Source organism: Natator depressus, chromosome 10 (genome assembly GCF_965152275.1).
Source record: "Natator depressus isolate rNatDep1 chromosome 10, rNatDep2.hap1, whole genome shotgun sequence".
NCBI lineage: Eukaryota > Metazoa > Chordata > Testudines > Cheloniidae > Natator > Natator depressus.
Genome location: NC_134243.1, coordinates 41,399,699 through 41,422,032, shown reverse-complemented (window position 1 = coordinate 41,422,032; position 22,334 = coordinate 41,399,699). Strand labels below are relative to the sequence as shown.

The 22,334-nt window shown below is 44.9% G+C and overlaps 1 protein-coding gene across 9 annotated transcripts in view; it reads left to right on the top strand.

The window, feature by feature from the left end:
- NEO1 (neogenin 1) overlaps window positions 1–22,334 on the top strand; it is a 520,914-nt gene that overhangs the window by 350,340 nt on the left and 148,240 nt on the right. For all 9 annotated transcript variants that reach the window (XM_074965871.1, XM_074965869.1, XM_074965867.1 and 6 more), the window contains exons 6-7: window positions 9,736–9,890; window positions 11,055–11,175. In XM_074965871.1, coding sequence (XP_074821972.1) covers window positions 9,736–9,890; window positions 11,055–11,175 — 276 coding nt within the window. The remainder of the gene's footprint in view (window positions 1–9,735; window positions 9,891–11,054; window positions 11,176–22,334) is intronic.

Here is a 22,334-nt window from a genome sequence, read left to right as displayed (position 1 = left end):
GACAGTTTTGAAGAGCATGTCAAAAGAGCATCTTGGCAAACAAAAATTTGGATGTCTTTGAACATAAATAGATTTGTTAGTCTCTAAGGTGCCACAAGAACTCCTAGTTTTTGCTGATACAGACTAACATGGCTACAACTCTGAAACCTTTGAACATAGGTAAACCAAATACTGGATCACCATTACAACATGGATGGAAAAATGTGAATGATGAACTAGTTCCTGTATTGCATCTGAGCTTCTTCAAAACTTCATTTGTGCCTGTACCCACAGGGGTTGCTTCACAATCAACTGTGTCTGTTGTCAGAACAATCTTGCCTTGGCATGTACGCAGTTCTGTTCAGGGACTAAGGACTGTGATGACCCATGCATTCTCAACGGAGGTATTAAGGATGAACAAGTTGATGATAATGACTAGAAATGTCACCAGCACTATTACTTTTCCATGATACCTTTAGAAATTTATTATTAGATTTGTTTTACCCTAGAGATTGTTGTTGTGATGGTTTGAGATCCCAAAGAAATCCAATTTTATATCGTGAAATAATATGTAGAATAATTAAACTAACAAACATGCAACTGGTTCAAAGTGGTCATTTTAATGTGTTGATGATGTCGTTGCTTATCCCTGTTTCTATAGTAACAGCAGCACTTGACAGCTCCACGTCATATCTTATCTTAAAGTAGACCTAATAAGCTTTCAAGTGATATATGATGTATACGTGTGTAGAGAGATACATTGTCAGTCAAATTGGTGGGGTCTGATGCTTGCCTAAAAGGGGAGAGGCTGACCAGACTGCTTTGCTATGTAAGTTTGTACTCAGATCTTTCAGATGATTGCCCTTTGTGGAAATAAATATTCACATAAATTAATAAAATCTCGTGGAGATTAATATGTTTTACTTTTAGTGAAGACATCAAATTTTCAAATAAACACTATTAAACTGAGCTGTAAATAAGGCCTAAAACATTTTTTAATGTATTTTCAATTCCTACCTCACTCATATTTTATATGCCACTAATTTGATTAATATATGGATAATTAATTGTATCCACAACTAAAAAACACAACTTTTGATTAGTTATTATGCCAAATGGTGCTTAAAGGTTTGATGTACTACATTTATTCTTCTCTCTCAGCCTGAGCTGCAAATTTGAAATGAGATTGGAAAAAAAACCCTTGGATTTTGTTGTTGTTGGGGAAAAGGAGTGATTTGGTATGACAATAAAAGGAAAGCTCATCTGGGGATTTTTGGGAGGGACTAAATATAATTGGTTCTCTCACCCATTGGAGGCAGTGCATGTGGCTAACTTGATAGCAGACCTTAGTCAAGCTGCTACCTGTTGAAGCTGTTCAGTCTTCCTGCTCCAAACATAGGTAAAAGAGTTGCAAAGCTATGAAAAGGTACTTAAAGAAATCATAATGCAAAGCTTGCAATAGACAACACTTCTTTATTCCCGTCGTACTTACTGAGGGACATCCATTCCTAATCTTTGAAAATCTAAAAATGAATCCACAGATTATGCAAATACTAGTACTATCAAGTCAGAAAGAGAATTCTATCTAGCATAGCACAGTAAGGAAACAGTGAAGTGCTGCAATTGCACTGTTGCTAAACACTGGCTTCCATTGGAGATCACTAGGTATCAGTGTTTAAACATTTAAAAATTTAAAATAGCTCCAAAATAGTGAAGGAATTAAATGGAGCCTGTGAAATAGGGATGTTGCAAGTATAATATTTGCATGTGAAATTCTGCATAAGCGTTTAGCAATTAAAATTGTTCTTTGCGTGGATAATGACATTAGGAGGGATAGGGAGGGAAAGCAGAGCTGCCAGGGCTGCTTTGAAGTTTAATTGTCTGTTTGGTACCGAAACACATAATCTTCCATTACAAATCTTATTTTATATGGTAATTGGCTCATTTGGTTATCAATTTAACTTCTCTACCACAAACATCTGCATTTATATTGTGTTTAATTGGTGTGAACGCTAAACAATGAAGTAGTTAAACTGTAAAAGACCACATTTTAAAGGCATTATTTTTTAATTATTAAAAAGAAAATAACTGAAAATGAAATGTACGTTTTCCATATTAAACATTTGTAAACAACTTGGCTTTTGCCCCATAGCCTGGAAGAACACTCACTCCTTATTTGAAAGAGACAAACATTCCAACTCTACTCTCTTAAACAAAGATTACGTGGGAATAGGTAACAGCACACACAGTTTGACATCCATTTTTGCGGTAGCCTCCCCCAAGATTTAATTTACATTTCCCCCTACTTGTGTATATTGCCCTGACTTAGAGGGACCACACTGCTCCTAGAGACGTTGAATCATTTGATGAGTTACGCATTACCATTTCAAACTGTAGGAGTTGTGTTCTGTCTTGTAGGTGAAACTAGAAGAATAGTCCTAGCTCTGTTTGTTTCACATATTTTCTATCTTTAAAATATTGGGGCAACCATTCAGTTTTCCATTCCTCCACTCCTACACGCACCTTTCGACTATTGACTTTCATTCCCAAGCCTGCCTTTTGCTCCCTTTCCTGCCTTTGTAAGTAACCTTGGATATATTTCCTGCCTGTTTAGTATAAATTTCCCCAAAGCTTTGTAGTAATGTTCTGCCAATAATATGCTGTCTTCACTTGCAAGACTGTGACATCTGTAACTTGCTATATTGGGGAATAGATGACAGTGGCCATTGCTCACACTTCTCTTGAAATAGGAAGACCAACTATGTGTCTTCGGTGATGCTTCCAGCCCCTAGTTGCCTAAATAGCAAGATGTCTGAATGTACTTTTTTGTTAATGGGGATCATATAGATGGGCAAAAGTGCTATTGAGATTTAGGTCTTATATTCACTACTGGAATTTTGTCCCTATTAGAAACTACACAATTCATCACAATTGGCAATCTTTGCTCAAATAACATATGGAGTTAAATTATAATATCCCTACCTGCTAGGAAGTCAAAAAGTGGTGTATTAAAATCTTGTATGGTGTTTAGATGTAAATATAAATCGCACTTAATCCTTGCAACAGATTGGCTTTCCCCTTAAGGGCTGGGCCTAGCCAGCCTCGATTACAGAATGAGCCATACCTGGGAGAGATCAGAGTGATTACCCTATAAGGAGCAGCAGGAGACTACAATGAAGGGGGAATGCTTAGGGATTAGAGACTGCTAGGAGTGAGCAGGCTCTATCAGAGAGTCCTGGGAGTGAGGGTTGAGACTCTAGCCAGGTAGGGCCTGGGAGTGGCCTCCCAAACCAGGAAAGTCCCTGGAAGAAGGCCAGGGAGAAGGAAGAGAAACCTTTGTGTGGACTTCTGGATGGATTTGACAACTTTATTTTGAACGTTTAATTTAATAAAGCATAACCCAAGAAGAGATGTGAATGGACAGAAGTACAAATTTGGGTTTCTTATGACTCGTAGACTTTGAGGTCAGAAGGGACCATCGTAATCATGTAGTCTGACCTCCTGCACATTACAGGCCACAGAACCTCACCCACCCACTCCTGTAATTGACCCCTGCCCTCTGGCTGAGCTACTGAAGTCCTCAAATCATGGTTTAAAGACTTAAAGTTACACCAGTTTAAACCTGCAAGTGACCCATGCCCCATGCTGCAGAGGAAGGGGAAAAAACACCCCCAGGTCTCTGCCAAATCCAGGGGAAAATTCCTTCCTGACCCCAAATATGGCAATCAGTTAGACCCTGAGCATATGAGCAAGACCCACCAGCCAGACACTTGGGGAGGAATTCTCTGTAGTAAGTCATCTATAGTAACCCCATCTAGTGTCCCATCGCACAGAACAATCCAAGAGGGGAAACTGAGGCAGGCTGCCTGTAGTGTAACCCTAGACCATGAGGGAGCACTCAAGAAGCAGTTGACTCTGTTACAGTCCTTGTTGCAGATTTCTAAACGTATTAGCAAGAGTTCTGATTTTACTCCTAAATGTGGGATTTTTGAGAACAGAGAGTGGAGGGGAAATAAGTAAACTTTTGCAATTATTTTTTTAAAATACTGCAATCTTTCTTTTGACCAGTTGCCATTGTCTAAGGAGGAGATAGTAGGAACTTGAAATTTGGCAGGGACATAATTCCAGGGTGGTAGATATGTCTTATGGGGGTCTGGTGAAAACCATCTTTGATCTGGCCCAGTTATAATGACTTATTAAAATGTCCTTTTCACGTACACGCTTTTTTTGTTATGTGGCTGTGATCTGCAGAAGTTCCGTTGGCACTTCATATGTGTATATACAAGCAGAGTGGAAGTTTCCTCTGGTTAGATATATCAGCATTCTACTGGAGATGTGCAATACCATGCATAAGAAAGTTGAGTGGATTTTCATTTTTAATGTGTAAGTTCATGTGTACTGTACTCTGTGACAGTGCATGCAAGGATACAGTGCTCCAAAGGAGTCCTGTCTCATTCCTTTCTATGAATAGTGATGTGTATGTAGGAGGGAGAGCATGGAAGAAATAATGCCTGCTTCTAGAATATGTAAAGGTGCCTATGGAAGATTAGCAGGGGTTGTTCATGGAATCTTCCTTCATTGAATGCACATATTGTTCAGGACAGAATATTCTGCTTCTGTCTAACAAATGGTTTGCATACAATGAAATATTTTATTTTACCTTAGGAAATTCCATAAAATAGACAGCATAAAAGGAAAGATGATGTTATGAAATGAAGTTCACAAGTCAGGACATTATTAAGTTACAGTTGTCCTTGCAACCTTGTGTGTGTGCAGTGTAGCCTCTATTTATGTGATTGGATACTATTTTCGTTATGCAAGATGCATGCTTCACACAGTGCCCAGGTTGGACAGCGAATGTATCAAATGAGGCAGGAGTCATGTTGTAAAAATAATGTATGATTGTAAAATTAAAGGCTGTACTGTAATGAACATGCATGAAGTTAAGTTTGAACAGAAAAGCTCTGTGTGTGTGTGTGTCTGTGTGTTTCCAAGGAGAAACTTTCTTCCATCTTTATGGTAGTTTTTATGAAAATGCAGGCAATGGAGAAGACCTTGTATGAAAATGGTTAGTGGACATGGGGGAGAAGTGCTTAAACTGGTTACTTTTTATAGCAAAATGTTTCCATGTTCTTATGTCCTTGTTAAGTTGCTTCATTTATAAGCCAGAGCTACAGTTAGTGTTTGGAGAGTTGCTTGTCTCCAGGTAACCATAAAAAAACCCTTCACATACAGACAGCCTTCAATGAAAATGGAACTGTGTTCTTAGGAAGAAATGTAACATGTTCTAGCATTCCTTCACTTTCCTTAGCAGGAAATAAATCCCATTGACTAGTCAAGTATGTGAGATGTTTGCCTAAACTCTGTTGCCCTTACATACTGACTTTATTTGACAAATGGTGAAGGGGAAAAGAGTGCTTTTGACTCTCCCTGGAATCAGGGCTGCCAAATAAGTACACAAATTGTTCTTATGTCTATGAGTGTACCAAAAACAAACAAACGTGAACATTCTTCAGAACAGGTGATATTCATAGAGTTTTGCTGCAAGCAATTCCTTATTCTGCCACTCAGCTAAAGAGTCTTAGAGGTATGTCTATGCAGCATTTTGTAGTGAGCCTCCCAGGTCGGGTGAACAGATTCAGTCTGGTGGGGCTCATACTAATGCTCTAAAACTAGCTGTATAGACAGTGCTTTGAAGTTGCAGCTTGGGCTTTGAAGCCTATGGAGGGGGGTGGGCTTTGGAGGCCAAGCTGCAACGTCAAAGCACTGTCTATACAGCTAGTTTTAGAGCAGTAGCGTGAGCCCCTCCACCCTAATTTTGTCGACCTTAGCTGGGAAGCGTGCTCCAGAATGCCATGTAGACATGCACTTAAGGTATGTCAACACAGCGAACAAACATTCCCAGCTGGCCCAGCTCAGCTGGGTTGGGCAGTGGGGCTGTAAAATTGCTGTGTAGATGTTGGGACTCAGGCTGGACCCTGGGCTCTGGGATCATCCCCCTTGTGTGGCCTCAGAGCTCAGGCTCCAGCCTGATCCTAAACATCTACCCCACAATTTTAAAGCCCCGCAGCCTGAGTCCCATGAGCCCCAGTCAGCTGACCTGGGCCAGCAGTGGGTGTTTAATTGCAGTGTGGACATACCTTGTCTGCTGGTCCTTGTTTCTTAGCAGTAAATTTGTTCCATAGCAGGGTTGTGTTACATACAAAACAATTCTATAACTTTTATTACTTGAAAGTCCAAAATATGACCAATTCTGGAATTGTTATATGAATTTCGAGCATCTACATTTGAGTATTTTAATCCACCATTGATATACGTAATCAGGTGGGGAATTCCTTCTCTGCTGTAAAAGAGAGTATATACAACACATATTGGAAACAGACTTAAATTACTTTCTGCCTAGGGTCTGCCTTTATAGTTCACTTAAATAACAAAACAAGCCTATGTTTTCTTGTCAAGCTTAGCTGTTCCTAGGGTTACCTCTGCATTGCCTCTTCTGACCCATCCTCTGGTTCTTACTCTAGTCAGACATACGCACTGATTTATAGACATGGAGTGGTCCTAACACTACCCACTTATTCTCTCTACTAGCATATGTCAGCAAAATAGCCCTGCATCTCTGTGCAGGCGCCTAGAGATTCACATTATTTCCAAGTATACAGCAGCCATTAACTAATGCTATTCTGGAATCCATGTTGGTATGATCAGATCTATTGGCTAAAAGGTACACAAAAATAATTTAACTTATCTCCTTTCTATGACTTGGTTCTATGATCCATCATATTTTACTTTACCATCAAATAAATATGTTTTACAGTCCACCAGACCCTCTCTAGAATGCATGTCTGTATAGCACGAATTCGCACATAACGCAGTCGCAGCCATGGATCCCAAATTTAATTACTTTAATTGCAATTCATTTTAACACGGTCCCCGCGTTAACATGGTACCGGGCATGGATCCTAAATCCCGCATTCTAGCGAGGGTCCGGTGTACTTTCATCTTTAACATTTTGTTTATATGGCATCAAGTGAGGTTGCTCAATGTTATACATGATATCTACTGGTCTGGCCTTGTTTTTTTATTTTTGTTTATTTTGAGCGCCATAAAGGTTTATGGTATTGAACAGGGACATAAGACATAATTCTTGCCTTACAATCTAAGTGAGACAGCATGCAGATGAAAAAAGGGTAGAAAATGTTTGGCTGTGACACAAAATTGTGTAAATTGAGTTGTCATGCTATTCATAAAGATATCAAGGTGATTCGTACTTTAAGAATGTGAGAGAGACACAAAATTTCAGTCCTACATATGTGTTGCTTTTTTTGGTTTTATCAGCTTATCTGTCTTTTTGTTCTGTAGGATATGTAAATTTAATTTAATTTTTCATTCAGTTTATTTGGTGGTGATGTTCTGCGTTGAGTTTCAAGCATTAGGATTCTGAGCATACCTACACCTTGTGTTTACAGGAAATCTGTATTATACTAGTTGTGGGATTTTATCTGCCTTTTCAATATGATCAAATTGGTGCAGCTGACAAATTCTCTTGTTTAATATAGACTAGTTACAATTATTTGTTTTCTGGAGCTCCAACTTGACTTACAGTATTTCTAAAATGCAACTTATTAAATATTTATGTAGCACTTTTCATCGACAGATCTTGAAGCCCATTACAAAGATAAGTAGGTGCTATTCCCATTTTACAGATGGAAGAACTTTGGCATAGTGAACTCAAAGGCTCTTTTGTATAAACTTACTTGTGTTTCTGAGGACTTTCCTCATTGGGTTAGTTCCATTAAAAGTGGTATAAAGGTTGTACAGTGAAGCTCTAAGTGGTCTGCCCGAAGTCATATGGTGAGTCAATGACAGAACCATGAATGGTCTTCTAGCTCCTGGTCTGAGGCCATGTGTACATTATGGGCACTGCAGAAGCATAGCTACGATGCCCTGGCTATGATGCTATAACCTCATAGTGTAGACGCAGACTTCAGCGACAGAAAGGGTTTTTACATTGCTGTAGGAACTCCACCTCTCCAAGCAATGGTAGCAGTGCTTAATTTGTGTCAGAGCTTGCCAGGCTGAGCTTGGCAGTGCATAGTTCCGGTACCTCTGAGCTTGCTCTGTCAGTTATGAAAGTAAAAAATCAACCAGCTTGAGCTGCAGTACCTCTTTCATTACAAATTAAGCACTGAATGGTAGCTAGGTTGAAAGAAGCATTCTTCCATCGACTTAGCTGCTTCTACATCAGGAGTGAGGTCGACATAGCTTTGGTACCGAGGGGTGTAGATTTTTCTCACATCTGGGTTCCATAGCTATGGTGACCTAAGGTTTAAGCATTTAAGGTTTAAGACCAGGCTTAATACCCTATGCCACTGCACACTCTGCCTCCATTTAGAATGCAGCAGCAAGCTGTCTCACAGGCAAGAGGGTGCAACATATTACTCAACAACGGAAGTCTTATTGTTGGACCCCAGTTAAATTCTGCATTGATTTTTAAATACTTTTGATTTTTAGGCTCTTAATGAGTAGTTCCATCATATATGACTCATTTTCTTCTCCCATATATTCCCATCAGATCACTTCAGTTCAAAATAGCTGGCTGTTTAATTGGCCCTGAATATAATCTTGAAACAGCAGTAGCTAGAACATTTCGTATCTATATCTCTTGGCGATGGAAGGCACTTCTTGCTATTATTCAAAATTCTCATTCTGTTAGAATTTAAAAGTAGTTTAAAGAATTATTTTCTGCTTACTTTAATTGTTCTTGATCACTGACAATTACAGCTATAATTTTCAAAGGAGCCTAAGGGAGGTAGGTGCCCAATTCCCATTGAATTGTAATGGGAGTTGGGTGCCTTTGCTACTCTTTGTTTTACAGTGCTTGGTGTACTCTTTAGCAGTGCTTATTATTAGAGCTGGGTGAATAAAGAGTTGTTAACTGTAATTCAAAAAAAAAAATGTTTGGTTTGGGTGAAACCAAAACTGACTTTTAAACTTTTTGGTGAATGGAAAAGTAGGGCGGGGAGAAATGTAAACTGAATGATTTCCTAATGTCAAAATGAATCATTTGTTTCTATCCAAAAATTTTTGTTTTGATTTTTCAGGAATTTTGACAAAAGGAAAGGAGGACTAGATTTACAAAACTGAGGAGGAGGTGGTCATGGTGCCTTCCTCACCAATGGTTAGGACACTGACCTGCGATTTGGGGGGAAGGGGTTCCTAGGTTCAGTCCTCTCTCTATGATGTGGAGAAAGGGATTTGAACTTGGGTCTGCCAGTTTACAGAGAGTGACCTTGCAATTGGGCTATGGCATATTCTGGTTATGGGGCTTTCTCCATCTCTTCTCTAAAGCTGTTCCACTTTGTATAAATAACTAGTTACTAGAGCAGGGCTTGAATTTGGGTGTCCCACATCCTCGGTAGGTGCCCTACCTAGCAGGCTATAGAGTCATACTCTCTCTCTCTCTCTTCGTGGCCCAGTGACAGTGGATAGTAATTGGGTTAATTTCGACATGACTGAAACATTTAGACTTTTTCAGTTTATCAAAACTACTTGGTGAACTTGACACAAATACATAAATAGTTCCGGTCAACCCCAAACTGCGTCTTTCAGCAAGTAAACTCTTTGTCCCAAAAATTTCACCCAGCTCGACTTATAATTTATTTATCGTTTTTATTATATAGAGTGTAAACTCCAATGATATTACCAAAGTCTAGATAAACAGTAACTTTTCTCCTTCTACCTTTATATGTAAAGCTCCACCTGAATTTCTGAAGCAGCCTGCTAATATTTATGCTCATGAATCTATGGATATTGTCTTTGAGTGTGAAGTGACTGGGAAACCAACTCCAACAGTGAAATGGATCAAGAATGGAGACATGGTGATCCCGAGTGACTACTTCAAAATTGTAGTAAGTACATTTTCATTTTCAGTATTTCAACCTGTTGGCCTATACCTTAATCCTGCTATGTATGTACATATAAGCTATGCTCTTTTACAGGGTCAGCTGCCTGTTTTTACAGTGTGTGGTTAAGGTCCAGAAACATTAAATGGCTCCTTGAATCCTTTATTGCTGTATAATCCAGTGTGAAGCATTTTATTGAAGAGCATAGACACTGTGTTCCTTACACTATAAGAGTCTGTTTCTTTATAGCATACATATTTTATGTGCAACATACGCAGTTATGAATTAATTGGTGGAAGACAATATATCAGCTTGAATTTGAACAGCCTCAGTCCTTCTCATACAGCAGAAAACTGGCAAGCCATGAGGTATATTCTGACTAGGTATATTCTGAGGTATATTCTGAGGTATATTCACTAGGAGGGTGGTGAAACACTGGAATGCGTTACTTAGGGAGGTGGTAGAATCTCCTTCCTTAGATGTTTTTAAGGTCAGGCTTGACAAAGCCCTGGCTGGGATGGTTTGATTAGGGATTGGTCCTGCTTTGAGCAGGGGGTTGGACTAGATGACCTCCTGAGGTCCCTTCCAACCCTGATATTCTATGATTCTATGACCGTAGATAGCTTGAGTTTTGTGTAGTCGTTTTGGCTGCACAAGAATTAAAATCTCAAACAAAGATGTACCATGGAGATTTACTCGTGATATAATTCTGAGTTTTGGCTGAGCAAACTTTAAAGTGTAATATGTATCTTAAAGGTTTAATCTGAGGCTACAAGACTGTGTAGGTAAGAACTTGATTTCCTAGTGTGCAGTCTGTCTTTTACAATCATTTTTGGTTTTACTAATATAATTATTTGATACATGATTGTATACATGCCTATGCTTAACTTCTGAATGTTTGGATCAAGTTATATGGACTTCCATAGCCTATTAATAATAGTTTTGTGCTGATTTTTGGTGTAGCCATTTGAAAATACCTGGGACAGGCTCATGGTTGTTATAATAGCCATGAGATCTGAAGATAAGTCCAAAGCCCTTTTTCCATGATATTATAATATGTGGACGTTTTCTCAAAAAGTCATAGTAAACCATTTAAAAACTAATGTGCTTGCATTTATAGTTCATTTTTAATGAATGCATCATGAAACGTTTTGCCTTTTTCCCCCTCAGAAGGAGCATAACCTGCAGGTTTTGGGTCTTGTGAAATCAGATGAAGGATTCTATCAGTGCATTGCAGAAAATGATGTTGGAAATGCACAGGCTGGAGCCCAGCTGATAATACTTGAACATGGTAAGATAAACTGGGGAAACATGGTGCCAGAAGGGAGGGGAAGAGCAGTTTCAAGGGGCTTTTTCTGCATGAGGCATTATGTCCACAACTCAGCTAAACCAGAAAGACTTTTTAAAGCATGAGTCATTGAGTTAAGTATTTTTACTGTACATTAATATTTTTAATAGGAAAAAAATGAGTGAACCGCAAACCATTCCCCTTTAATATGGAGAATGTACTATGTTATCCTGAACTGTTTACTAAAAAACAAAACAAAACAAAAAAACCCACAGTAGAGCCAGGCTAAGATAGTACTATGGCACAGATAGATAAAAATATAGTGGCTATAGCTAAATTGAAACTGATCAATGGGACTACAGAAGTGAAAAATGAGCAGTCATGGAACTTTACACAAGTGAATTAGTTCAGACAAAATTCATTTCAATTTCAGAAGCTATTCTCCTCTGTCAGAATTTATTTGTTTAAAGTAATCTCCATCACGTCTGTAAACTGATAAAAGAATTATTTCAAAGAACGTTTATGGAGTAAGATAAATATTTGTTATTGTGCGCTAGACAGAGAAATCATTAATAACATTCACATCCTTGCCATTTAAACATGATGTCCCATATTACATATTTTTGGTGTTAAGGGAGCATAACTACTGTCATGATAGTAGAAATACTCACTAAGAGAAACACAGAATCGTACAAATAACATCCTAGGGCATCATCTTGGATGACTCTCCCACCCTCAGGTCACAAAACTTTTGGTAATCAGTCTTAGGAGGGTAGGGGAGACAACTGATATGAAGGAGAAGGAAGACATCAGGCAAGAGAGTATTCATTTCATACTATTATTTGACTTTCGTATTGCCTGTCTGATCCTGGTCTTGTTTTAGAATTAAGAATTCTTGGTGGTTCTTCGAGTGATTGTTCATGTCCATTCCAACCAGGTGCGTGCCGGCCATGTGCACGCCAGCTGGAAGATTTTTCCCTTAGCAGCGTCCGTAGGGTGGGCCTGGGTGCCCCCTGGAGTGGCGCCTTCATGGCGCCCAATATAGGGCCCCGCCAACCATCCACCCCCCCAGTTCCTTCTTACCGCCGGTGACGACTAGCTGGAACTTCGCTCGCTCCGGTAGCAAGCACTTTAACAGTGTCTGATAGTATGTCATGTATATAGTTTCTCAGTTAGTTAATAGTTCCTTATAGTTATAGTTAGTTGGTTTGGAAGGTTTCCCCCCTCCCGCCCCGGGCAACGTTTCCCCTCCTGGGGTATGCCCGGGTCTCCAGGGTTTAAGCTCTGCGAGGACTGTGGCAAGTTTATGCCCAAGAGTGATGCTCACTCTTCCTGCTTGCGGTGCCTTGGTGAGAGTCACCAGAAAGAGAAGTGCCGTATCTGCAGGGGTTTCCGTCCCAGTACCCTCAAAGACCAGGAACAGAGACTAAAACTTCTGCTGATGGAGGCGGCATTGAGGCCACACTCCGACCCGGGACCCACCGAACCGGCACCGAGCACATCCTTATCAGTGCGCAGCACTCCGGCACCAACAGTGCACGAAACGGCTCCGACTAAGGACTCTAAGGCCTCCTGGCACCGCCACAGCTCGGGCCATACGAAGTCGGCCTCAGCGCAGCACCGCTCTCCATCCCTGGTGCCGGTAAAGAAGAGGCCAGTGAGGGGTCGATCACCCCTCTCAAAACCTAAGGGGTCTGCGATGTCCACGAGTGCCTTGGGACAGACCACCCCCTCCTTGCTTCCACCCAGGGTCTCGTCGACTGCTGCCCCGGCCAGGGTCCAGTTGATTCCGAACCTCCTCAGTCCCTGGACCACCAAGGGGACATACAGCTACCATCGACGCCGCAGGCGTTCGAGGCTGCCACAGACCTGATGCACCTCCCGGTGCCATCCTCCACATCAGAGGTGGGACAAGTTGCTAGTGACCCACACCCCCCGTTCCACTCCAGGGGCAAGCCAGCCATGATGGCCCGCCATTCTCCATCACCAGCACCCTCGGCACCGCCCATGTAGACAGAAGGGCCACACCGTCCCTTGGCTTCACGGCACTGCTCGCCGGTGACCCAGGGTACTTCTCCTCCGTGGTTCTCCTACTCTGAGACCTCAGAGTCAGAGGTGGACTCTTATCACTCCAGCAGATGGCGGAGCAGGAGGTCCAGGTCTCGACGGAGTCACCAGCCATACCCAGCACCATGGCAGCAACAGTGGCAGCCGTCTGCTCAATGGCTTTTCTGGACACCCTGGGCTTACCACCAGAGCCAAGGTCAAGTCCACGATCCAGGACTGCGTCGGTGTCTTCGGCATCTTTCGTGCCACAGACAGCGCTGGCACCGCCTCCAGCGGCACTGTTGTCCGAGGGAGGGGCACCGCTGGCACAACCAGCTCCAGCACCGTCTCTCCAGGTAGCCGCAGTGCCGAGGGCTCCAGCTTCGACCCCAACAGCACCGTCAGGCTCAGCACTGCTGGACTTGTCGGCCCCGGCACCAGCCGCAGGGCCAAACCCACCATCAGTACCGGCACTGCAGCTCGAGTACCGTGTGCCGAGGGACCCCAGAGGGGCCGAGAGTAGTGAGCAGGGCCCGCTACCTATCCTGTCATCTTTGTCCTCGCCTGATGAAGCGGTCGCAGGGACATCGACAGCCCTGGTTCTCGAGGACAACCGCGTTCTCCAGCAGCTATTGAGACAGGCCGCTCAAAGCCTGGGGATACAGACCAAGGAGGTGGAGGAGGATTTGGACTCTATTGTGGACATCCTCGCTCCCTCCGGCCCATCCAGGGTTCTTCTGCCACTGATAAAAACAGTAGTTAACATGTCCAAAAATCTGTGGCAGACCCCCGCTTCTCTGGTCCCTACGGCCAAGAAAACCAAGCAGCTCTACTTTGTGCTGTCTAAGGGGTACGAACACCTTTATACCCACCCTCCCCCAGACTCTTTGGTGGTCAATGTAGCCAATCAGAGAGAGCACCAGGGGTTCCAAGGCTCCATCCCTAAAAACAGGGCTGCTAAGAAGCTGGACCTATTTGGCCGAAAGGTCTATTCGACCGGGAGCCTGCAGCTCCGAATAACCAACCAGCAGGTCATTGTAAGCCGCTGCAGACATAACACCTGCTCGGCAATGGCTGAGTTCACGGAGTTCCTGCCTCAGGACTAATCATAGAATCATAGAATATCAGGGTTGGAAGGGACCTCAGGAGGTCAACTAGTCCAACCCCCGGCTCAAAGCAGGACCAATCCCCAATTAAATCATCCCAGCCAGGGCTTTGTCAAGCCTGACCTTAAAAACTTCTAAGGAAGGAGAGTCTACCACCTCCCTAGGTAACGCATTCCAGTGCTTCACCACCCTCCTAGTGAAAAAGTTTTTCCTAATATCCAACCTAAATCTCCCCCACTGCAACTTGAGACCATTACTCCTTGTCCTGTCATCTTCTACCACTGAGAATAGTCTAGAACCATCCTCTTTGGAACCACCTCTCAGGTAGTTGAAAGCAGCTATCAAATCCCCCCTCATTCTTCTCTTCTGCGGACTAAACAATCCCAGTTCCCTCAGCCTCTCCTCATAAGTCATGTGTTCCAGACCCCTAATCATTTTTGTTGCCCTTCGCTGGACTCTCTCCAATTTATCCACATCCTTCTTGTAGTGTGGGGCCCAAAACTGGACACAGTACTCCAGATGAGGCCTCACCAATGTCGAATAGAGGGGAACGATCACGTCCCTCGATCTGCTCGCTATGCCCCTACTTATACATCCCAAAATGCCATTGGCCTTCTTGGCAACAAGGGCACACTGTTGACTCATATCCAGCTTCTCGTCCACTGTAACCCCTAGGTCCTTTTCCGCAGAACGGCTGCCTAGCCATTCGGTCCCTAGTCTGTAGCTGTGCATTGGGTTCTTCCGTCCTAAGTGCAGGACCCTGCACTTATCCTTATTGAACCTCATCAGGTTTCTTTTGGCCCAATCCTCCAATTTGTCTAGGTCCCTCTGTATCCTATCTCTGCCCTCCAACGTATCTACCACTCCTCCCAGTTTAGTATCATCCGCAAATTTGGTAAGAGTGCAATCCACACCATCCTCCAGATCATTTATGAAGATATTGAACAAAACCGGCCCCACGACCGACCCCTGGGGCACTCCACTTGACACCGGCTGCCAACTAGACATGGAGCCATTGATCACTACCCGTTGAGCCCGACAGTCTAGCCAACTTTCTACCCACCTTATAGTACATTCATCCAGCCCATACTTCTTTAACTTGCTGACAAGAATACTGTGGGAGACAGTGTCAAAAGCTTTGCTAAAGTCAAGAAACAATACATCCACTGCTTTCCCTTCATCCACAGAATCAGTAATCTCATCATAGAAGGCAATTAGATTAGTGGGGCATGACCTTCCCTTGGTGAATCCATGCTGACTGTTCCTGATCACTTTCCTCTCGTGTAAGTGCTTCAGGATTGATTCCTTGAGGACCTGCTCCATGATTTTTCCAGGGACTGAGGTGAGGCTGACTGGCCTGTAGTTCCCAGGATCCTCCTTCTTCCCTTTTTTAAAGATTGGCACTACATTAGCCTTTTTCCAGTCATCTGGGACTTCCCCCGTTCGCCACGAGTTTTCAAAGATAATGGCCAATGGCTCTGCAATCACATCCGCCAATTCCTTTAGCACTCTCGGATGCAACTCGTCCGGCCCCATGGACTTGTGCACGTCCACCTTTTCTAAATAGTCCCTAACCACCTCTTTCTCCACAGAGGGCTGGCCATCTACTCCCCATGTTGCGATGCCCAGCGCAGCAGTCTGGGAGCTGTCCTTGTTAGTGAAGACAGAGGCAAAAAAAGCATTGAGCACATTAGCTTTTTCCACATCCTCTGTCACTAGGTTGCCTCCCTCATTCAGTAAGGGGCCCACACTTTCCTTGGTTTTCTTCTTGTTGCCAACATACCTGAAGAAACCCTTCTTGTTACTCTTGACATCTCTTGCTAGCTGCAGCTCCAGGTGCGATTTGGCCCTCCTGATTTCATTCCTACATGCCCGAGCAATATTTTTATACTCTTCCCTGGTCATATGTCCAACCTTCCACTTCTTGTAAGCTTCTTTTTTATGTTTAAGATCCGCTAGGATTTCACCATTAAGCCAAGCTGGTCGCCTGCCATATTTACTATTCTTTCGACTCATCGGGATGGTTTGTCCCTGTAACCTCAACAGGGATTCCTTGAAATACAGCCAGCTCTCCTGGACTCCTTTCCCCTTCATGTTAGTCCCCCAGGGGATCTTACCCATCTGCTCCCTGAGGGAGTCGAAGTCTGCTTTCCTGAAGTCCAGGGTCCGTATCCTGCTGCTTACCTTTCTTCCCTGTGTCAGGATCCTGAACTCGACCATCTCATGGTCACTGCCTCCCAGATTCCCATCCACTTTTGCTTCCCCCACTAATTCTTCCCTGTTTGTGAGCAGGAGGTCAAGAAAAACCTAGTTTAAAGCCCTCCTTACTAGGTTAGCCAGCCTGCTCGCAAAGATGCTCTTCCCTCTCTTCGTAAGATGGAGCCCGTCTCTGCCCAGCACTCCTCCTTCATGGAACACTATCCCATGGTCAAAGAATCCAAAGCCTTCTCTCCGACACCACCTGCGTAGCCATTCGTTGACTTCCACGATTCGACGGTCCCTGCCCCAGCCTTTTCCTTCCACGGGGAGGATGGACGAGAACACCACTTGCGCCTCAAACTCCTTTATCCTTCTTCCCAGAGCCACATAGTCCGCAGTGATCCGCTCAAGGTCATTCTTGGCAGTATCATTGGTGCCCACGTGGAGAAGCAGGAAGGGGTAGCGATCCGAGGGCTTGATGAGTCTCGGCAGTCTCTCCGTCACATCGCGAATCTTAGCCCCTGGCAAGCAGCAGACTTCTCGGTTTTCCCGGTCAGGGCGGCAGATAGATGACTCAGTCCCCCGGAGGAGAGAGTCCCCGACCACCACCACCCGCCTCCTTCTCTTGGGAGTGGTGGTCGTGGAACCCCCAACCTCAGGACATCGCATCTCATGCCTTCCAACCAGCGGAGTCTCCTTCTGCTTTCTCCCCCCAGACGTATCGTCTGGGCCACTCTCCACAATGGTACCTGTGGAGAGAACATGAAAGCGGTTAGTTAGCTGTGTCTGCGTTGCTGGAACCCGGACATTCCCCCTTCTTCTTCTGGAGGTCACATGTTGCCAAGTTTCTTCACTGGCCTCTTGGCTCCGCTGTGCCACCTGCTCTAAATCTTTAGAGCTTTGCGCCTGTAGAAGCATATCCTGACTTTTGTCCAGAAAATCCTCAGATTCTCGTATGCAACTCAGGGTCGTTATCTGTTGCTCCAGACCTTCAATCTTCTCTTCCAATATGGAGACCAGCTTGCACTTTGTACAGACAAAGTCGCTTCTGTCCTGTGGAAGAAAGACAAACATGGCACATCCAGTGCAGGTCACAACAACTGAACCCCCCCATATCACTTTCCTACTATGAGCTTCCTCAGAGAAGTTGACAAGATGTAAGCCTCACTGGGCTCACTCCAGGCGAACTCCCAGGCAAACTCCTGCTGTGTGCTGCTCTGCTGTCCCCCGCTGCTCAGCTGGTTCGCCGCCGCTCAGCTGGTTCGCGAAGCTCTGGCTATTTTTAAACAGCCAGGCTTCCCTGAAACAAACAAACAGACAACCCCAAGGCCCGCCCCCTGCAGGCTACCAGCCAATCACTCTCGGGTGAAGTTCTCTGCACTGGTGGAGGAGAGGAAGTTGGTCTCCCGGGCCTCTCTGCAAGCGGCTCTGGACACAGCGATGCAGCCTCGCGCAGAATGGCCACGGGGGTGGTGATGAAGCGAGGCTCCTGGCTACAAGTCTCTGGACTGCCCCATGAGGTCCAGCAGACCATACAGGACCTCCCCTTCTAGGGATTCTCCCTTTTCTCTGAAAAAACAGATAAAAGACTTCACAGTTTGAAGGACTCTAGGGGATATTCCATGCAATTCTGTGCCCCCTCCAACCACCTTCCCCGTCCCTCTTCAGGGACCCCTCTCACGAGCAACTTCTAATTCAAGAAGTGCAGTCCCTTCTCTCAGTGGGGGCTGTGGAGGAGGTTCCTCAGGAGCTAAGGGGCAAGGGCTTTTACTGCTGGTATTGCCTAATACCAAAGGCTAAAGGGGGCCTCAGACCCATCCTGGATCTGCGGCAGCTCAACAAGTTTGTAAAGAAACTCAAGTTCCGCATGGTCTCACTAACCTCCATTATCCCCTCACTGGATCCAGGAGACTGGTACGCCTCCCTCGATTTGAAGGACTCGTATTTTCACATCGCAATAGTCCCACATCACAGGCCTTACCTCAGATTCGTGGTGAGCAGCGGCCACTATCAGTTTGCCGTCCTCCCGTTTGGACTGTCGACAGCTCCCCGAGTATTCAAAAAATGCATGGCAGTCATCGCGTTGTTCCTGTGCAAGTGCCAGATTCAGGTTTTTCCTTACCTCGATGACTGGCTGATCAAGGGCCGCTTCAGAGCCCAAGTGGAGGGTCAGGTTGACTTCATAAGAAGGACCTTCCTCGAATTAGGTCTCCTCCTAAACAAGGCCAAATCTACTCTGTCCCCAGTACAAAAGATAAAGTTTATAGGCGCAGTCCTGCACTCGACTCAAGCCACGGCATACCTCCCGGAAGCCAGTTTTCGCTCACTAGGGGACATCATACAGGGCCTCAGACAGTTCCCCACGACCACAGCAAGGAACTGCCTAAAGCTGCTGGGGCACATGGCTGCATGCACCTACTTGGTACAGCATGCCAGACTCAGACTGCGCCCACTCCAGTCTTGACTGGAGTCGGTGTATCAGCCAGCCTGAGACGCTCTGGACAGCATCATAACCCTGTCCCACCCGGTGTTGGACTCCCTCCTATGGTGGCTTGACCTACGAGTGGTTTGTGCGGGAGTGCCCTTTGCCAGCCCTCAGCCCTCTCTCTCATTGGTGACAGACGCCTCGGATATGGGCTGGGGAGCTCATCTAGGGGACCTCAGGACTCAAGGCCTTTGGTCTAAGGCAGACCTTGCTCTGCACATCAATGTCAGAGAGCTGAGAGCGGTGCGCATGGCATGCCAGGTTTTCAAAACCCATATAGCAGGCAGGTGCGTCTCAATCCTCATGGACAACACCTCAGCGATGTTCTATATCAACAAATGGGGGTGCACGCTCCTCTCCCCTGTGCCAGGAAGCCGTCGTGCTGTGGGACTTCTGCATAGAGCACTCGATCCACCTCTGGTGTCATACCTCCCAGGAGTTCAGAACGAGCTGGTAGACAGTCTCAGCTGGACCTTTCACAGCCACAAGTGGTCCCTCTTGCCGGACGTGGGTGAGCTCAATCTTTCATGTTTGCGGTTCTCCCCAGATAGACCTGTTCACCACCCGTGGCAACAGGAAATGTCAGCTATTCTGCTCCTTCATGAGTCACAGTCCGGGGTCCATTGCAGATGCCTTCCTTCTCCTGGGGGGGGCCTGCCTGCTCTATGCTTTTCACCAATTCCGCTGGTCCACAAGGTGCTCCTCAAGATCCACGCGGGCCGGGCCCGAATCATACTGATAGCACCAGTGTGGCCGCGCTAGCACTGGTTCACGTCACTCCTGGGAATGTCCGTAGCGGCACCACTCACTTTACCGCTGGTCCCGGATCTGATCACGCAGGACCATGGTAGACTCCGGCACCCGAACCTAGAGTCACTCCACCTTATGGCCTGGGTGCTCCATGGCTAAACACCGTGGAGCTGACCTGCTCAGATCAAGTCAGACAAGTCCTCTTTGGTAGTAGAAAGCCCTCCACCAGGGCAACGTACCTTGCCAAGTGGAAAAGGTTCTCCATCTGGGCTGAGCAATGCAGTCAGTTGCCATTGCTCACCCCCATACTGTTCATACCGGACTACTTCCTTCACCTAAAACAGCAAGGCCTGTCCCTGTCATCAAAAAGGGTCCACTTAGCCACCATCTCCGCCTTCCATCCAGGCACAGATGGTTTCTTGGTCTTCACAAACCCTCTAGTCAGTCGTTTCCTCAAGGGCCTGGACAGGCTCTTCCCGCAGACTCATCAGCCTGTCCGGCCTGGGACCTTAATCTAGTCCTCTCCAGACTTATGGGCTCTCCATTTGAACCATTGGTAACATGCTCCCTGCTTTCTCTCTTGTACAAGGTTGCTTTTCTCATGGTAATTATCTCTGCCAGATGGTTATCGGAGCTCAGGGCCCTCACATCTGAGCCCCCTTACACAGTTTTTCATAAGGACAAGGTCCAACTCAGATCTCACCAGCCTTTCTCCCTAAGATTGTCTCCCAGTTTCACGTGAGCCAGGACATCTTCCTCCCAGTGTTTTATCCCAATCCGCACTCCTCCGATAGGGAGCACAGGCTGCACTCACTGGATGTACGTAGGGTCCTAGCCTTCTACATAGAGAGGACTAAGTCATTCCGGAAGTCTGTCCAACTCTTTGTGGCCATGGAGGACAGAATGAAGGGTCTCCCTGTCTTGTCTCAACGCATCTCGTCATGGATCACATCCTGCATTTGGGAGTGTTACGGCCTGGCGAGGGTGCCCGCCCCCCCGATTACCGCCCACTCTACCAGGGCCCAGGCCTCCTCGGTGGCATTCCTGGCACAAGTCCCCACCCAGGAAAACTGCAGGGCGGCTACGTGGTCCTCGATACTTACATTCATGATGAACTATACAATTACACAACAGGCCAGAGATGATGCCGCCTTTGGACGCGCTGTGCTCCAATCAGTGGATGACTCCAACTCCACCTGGCTTGAGTCACCTGTTTGGAATGGACATGAACAATCACTCGAAGAAGAAAAAACTGTTACTCTCTTTCTCGTAACTGTTGTTCTTCGAGATGTGTTGTTCATATCTATTCCAATACCCACCCTCCTACCCCTATGTCGGAGAAGCTGGCAAGAAGGAACTGGGGGGGTAGAGGGTCGATGGGGCCTATACTGGGCATCATGAAGGCACCACTCCAGGCCAATCCTACGGATGCTGCTAAGGGAAAAATCTTCCGGCTGGTGTGCACACGGCGCTCACACACCTGGTTGGAATGGACATGAACAACATATCTTGAAGAACAACAGTTACGAGAAAGTGAGTAACCATTTTTTATGGCAAGGAAGGTACCTGCTATGCATTCTGTTGTCCACAGAAAAATTTGGGTTCAGAAAAATTAAAGAAGAGATATTGTTCAGGTAGGACCATAGACATTGTATGGCTGCACTTACAATACTAGCAGAAATAGAACAGCTAGACATAATTTTGGGTGTTCAGTATACAGAGAATATACTGTACATTGTGGGTATGTTTCAGTGCTAGTTGAAGTCATTTCTGTATTTTACAAAATTTGCTACATATTTTGGAGTGAAAGATGCCACCTGCTGGATTCAACTGCTTTAGTGCTATAAACTATGGTATTTCCCCATCTGTCCAGTATTAGGAATCTGGATGCAACAATGATTTACTACTATTTGTGTGTTCAGGGAACAAAATTAAAAGTAATCTTATCTCTTCTTGAGGGATTCTGATGACTACACAAATCAGATTGAGAAGTTCTCAGAAGTTGGGAAATGGAAGGATAACTCCATATTTTCATTTTTTTTTTAAATGTTGAATAATTCATGTATCTGAGTTCTGGATTCAGGCCCTGCCCAGGCTTGTAAAGCTCCCAAGAGTTTTGCTTTCCTCCTTCTCTTTCAACTTTAATTCCCTGGTGTCACTCCTCTGCCTCTTGTTTCCTCCTACTACTGTCTCACCTTCTATCCTGCTCCAGCAATCTTACCTGTTACAGTAAAGGACTTTGCCTTACAACTCTGTCCTGTCTTTTGCATGCTGCCAGAGGATTATGGAAGCAGTGTTGGTGGTTTCTCATAACAGGTGTAACACTACACCTATGAAATTATATGTTTCTGTTACGTGGCCTGCAATGTTTTTAACATTGCACTCCATGTGTAACACCTATATGTTCTAAATACTGCTCTTTGTTGACATATAATCACAAGGTTGATAGCATAATGCACATTTAATTTTTCTTCGTTGAGAATGATAGCTTAACAAGTGGTGGAGCAAAGTCATGACTGAGCTGTGCATATTAAATTCTAACTCGTGAAAAGTGGTGTACTGTGCTGCCTGCCATC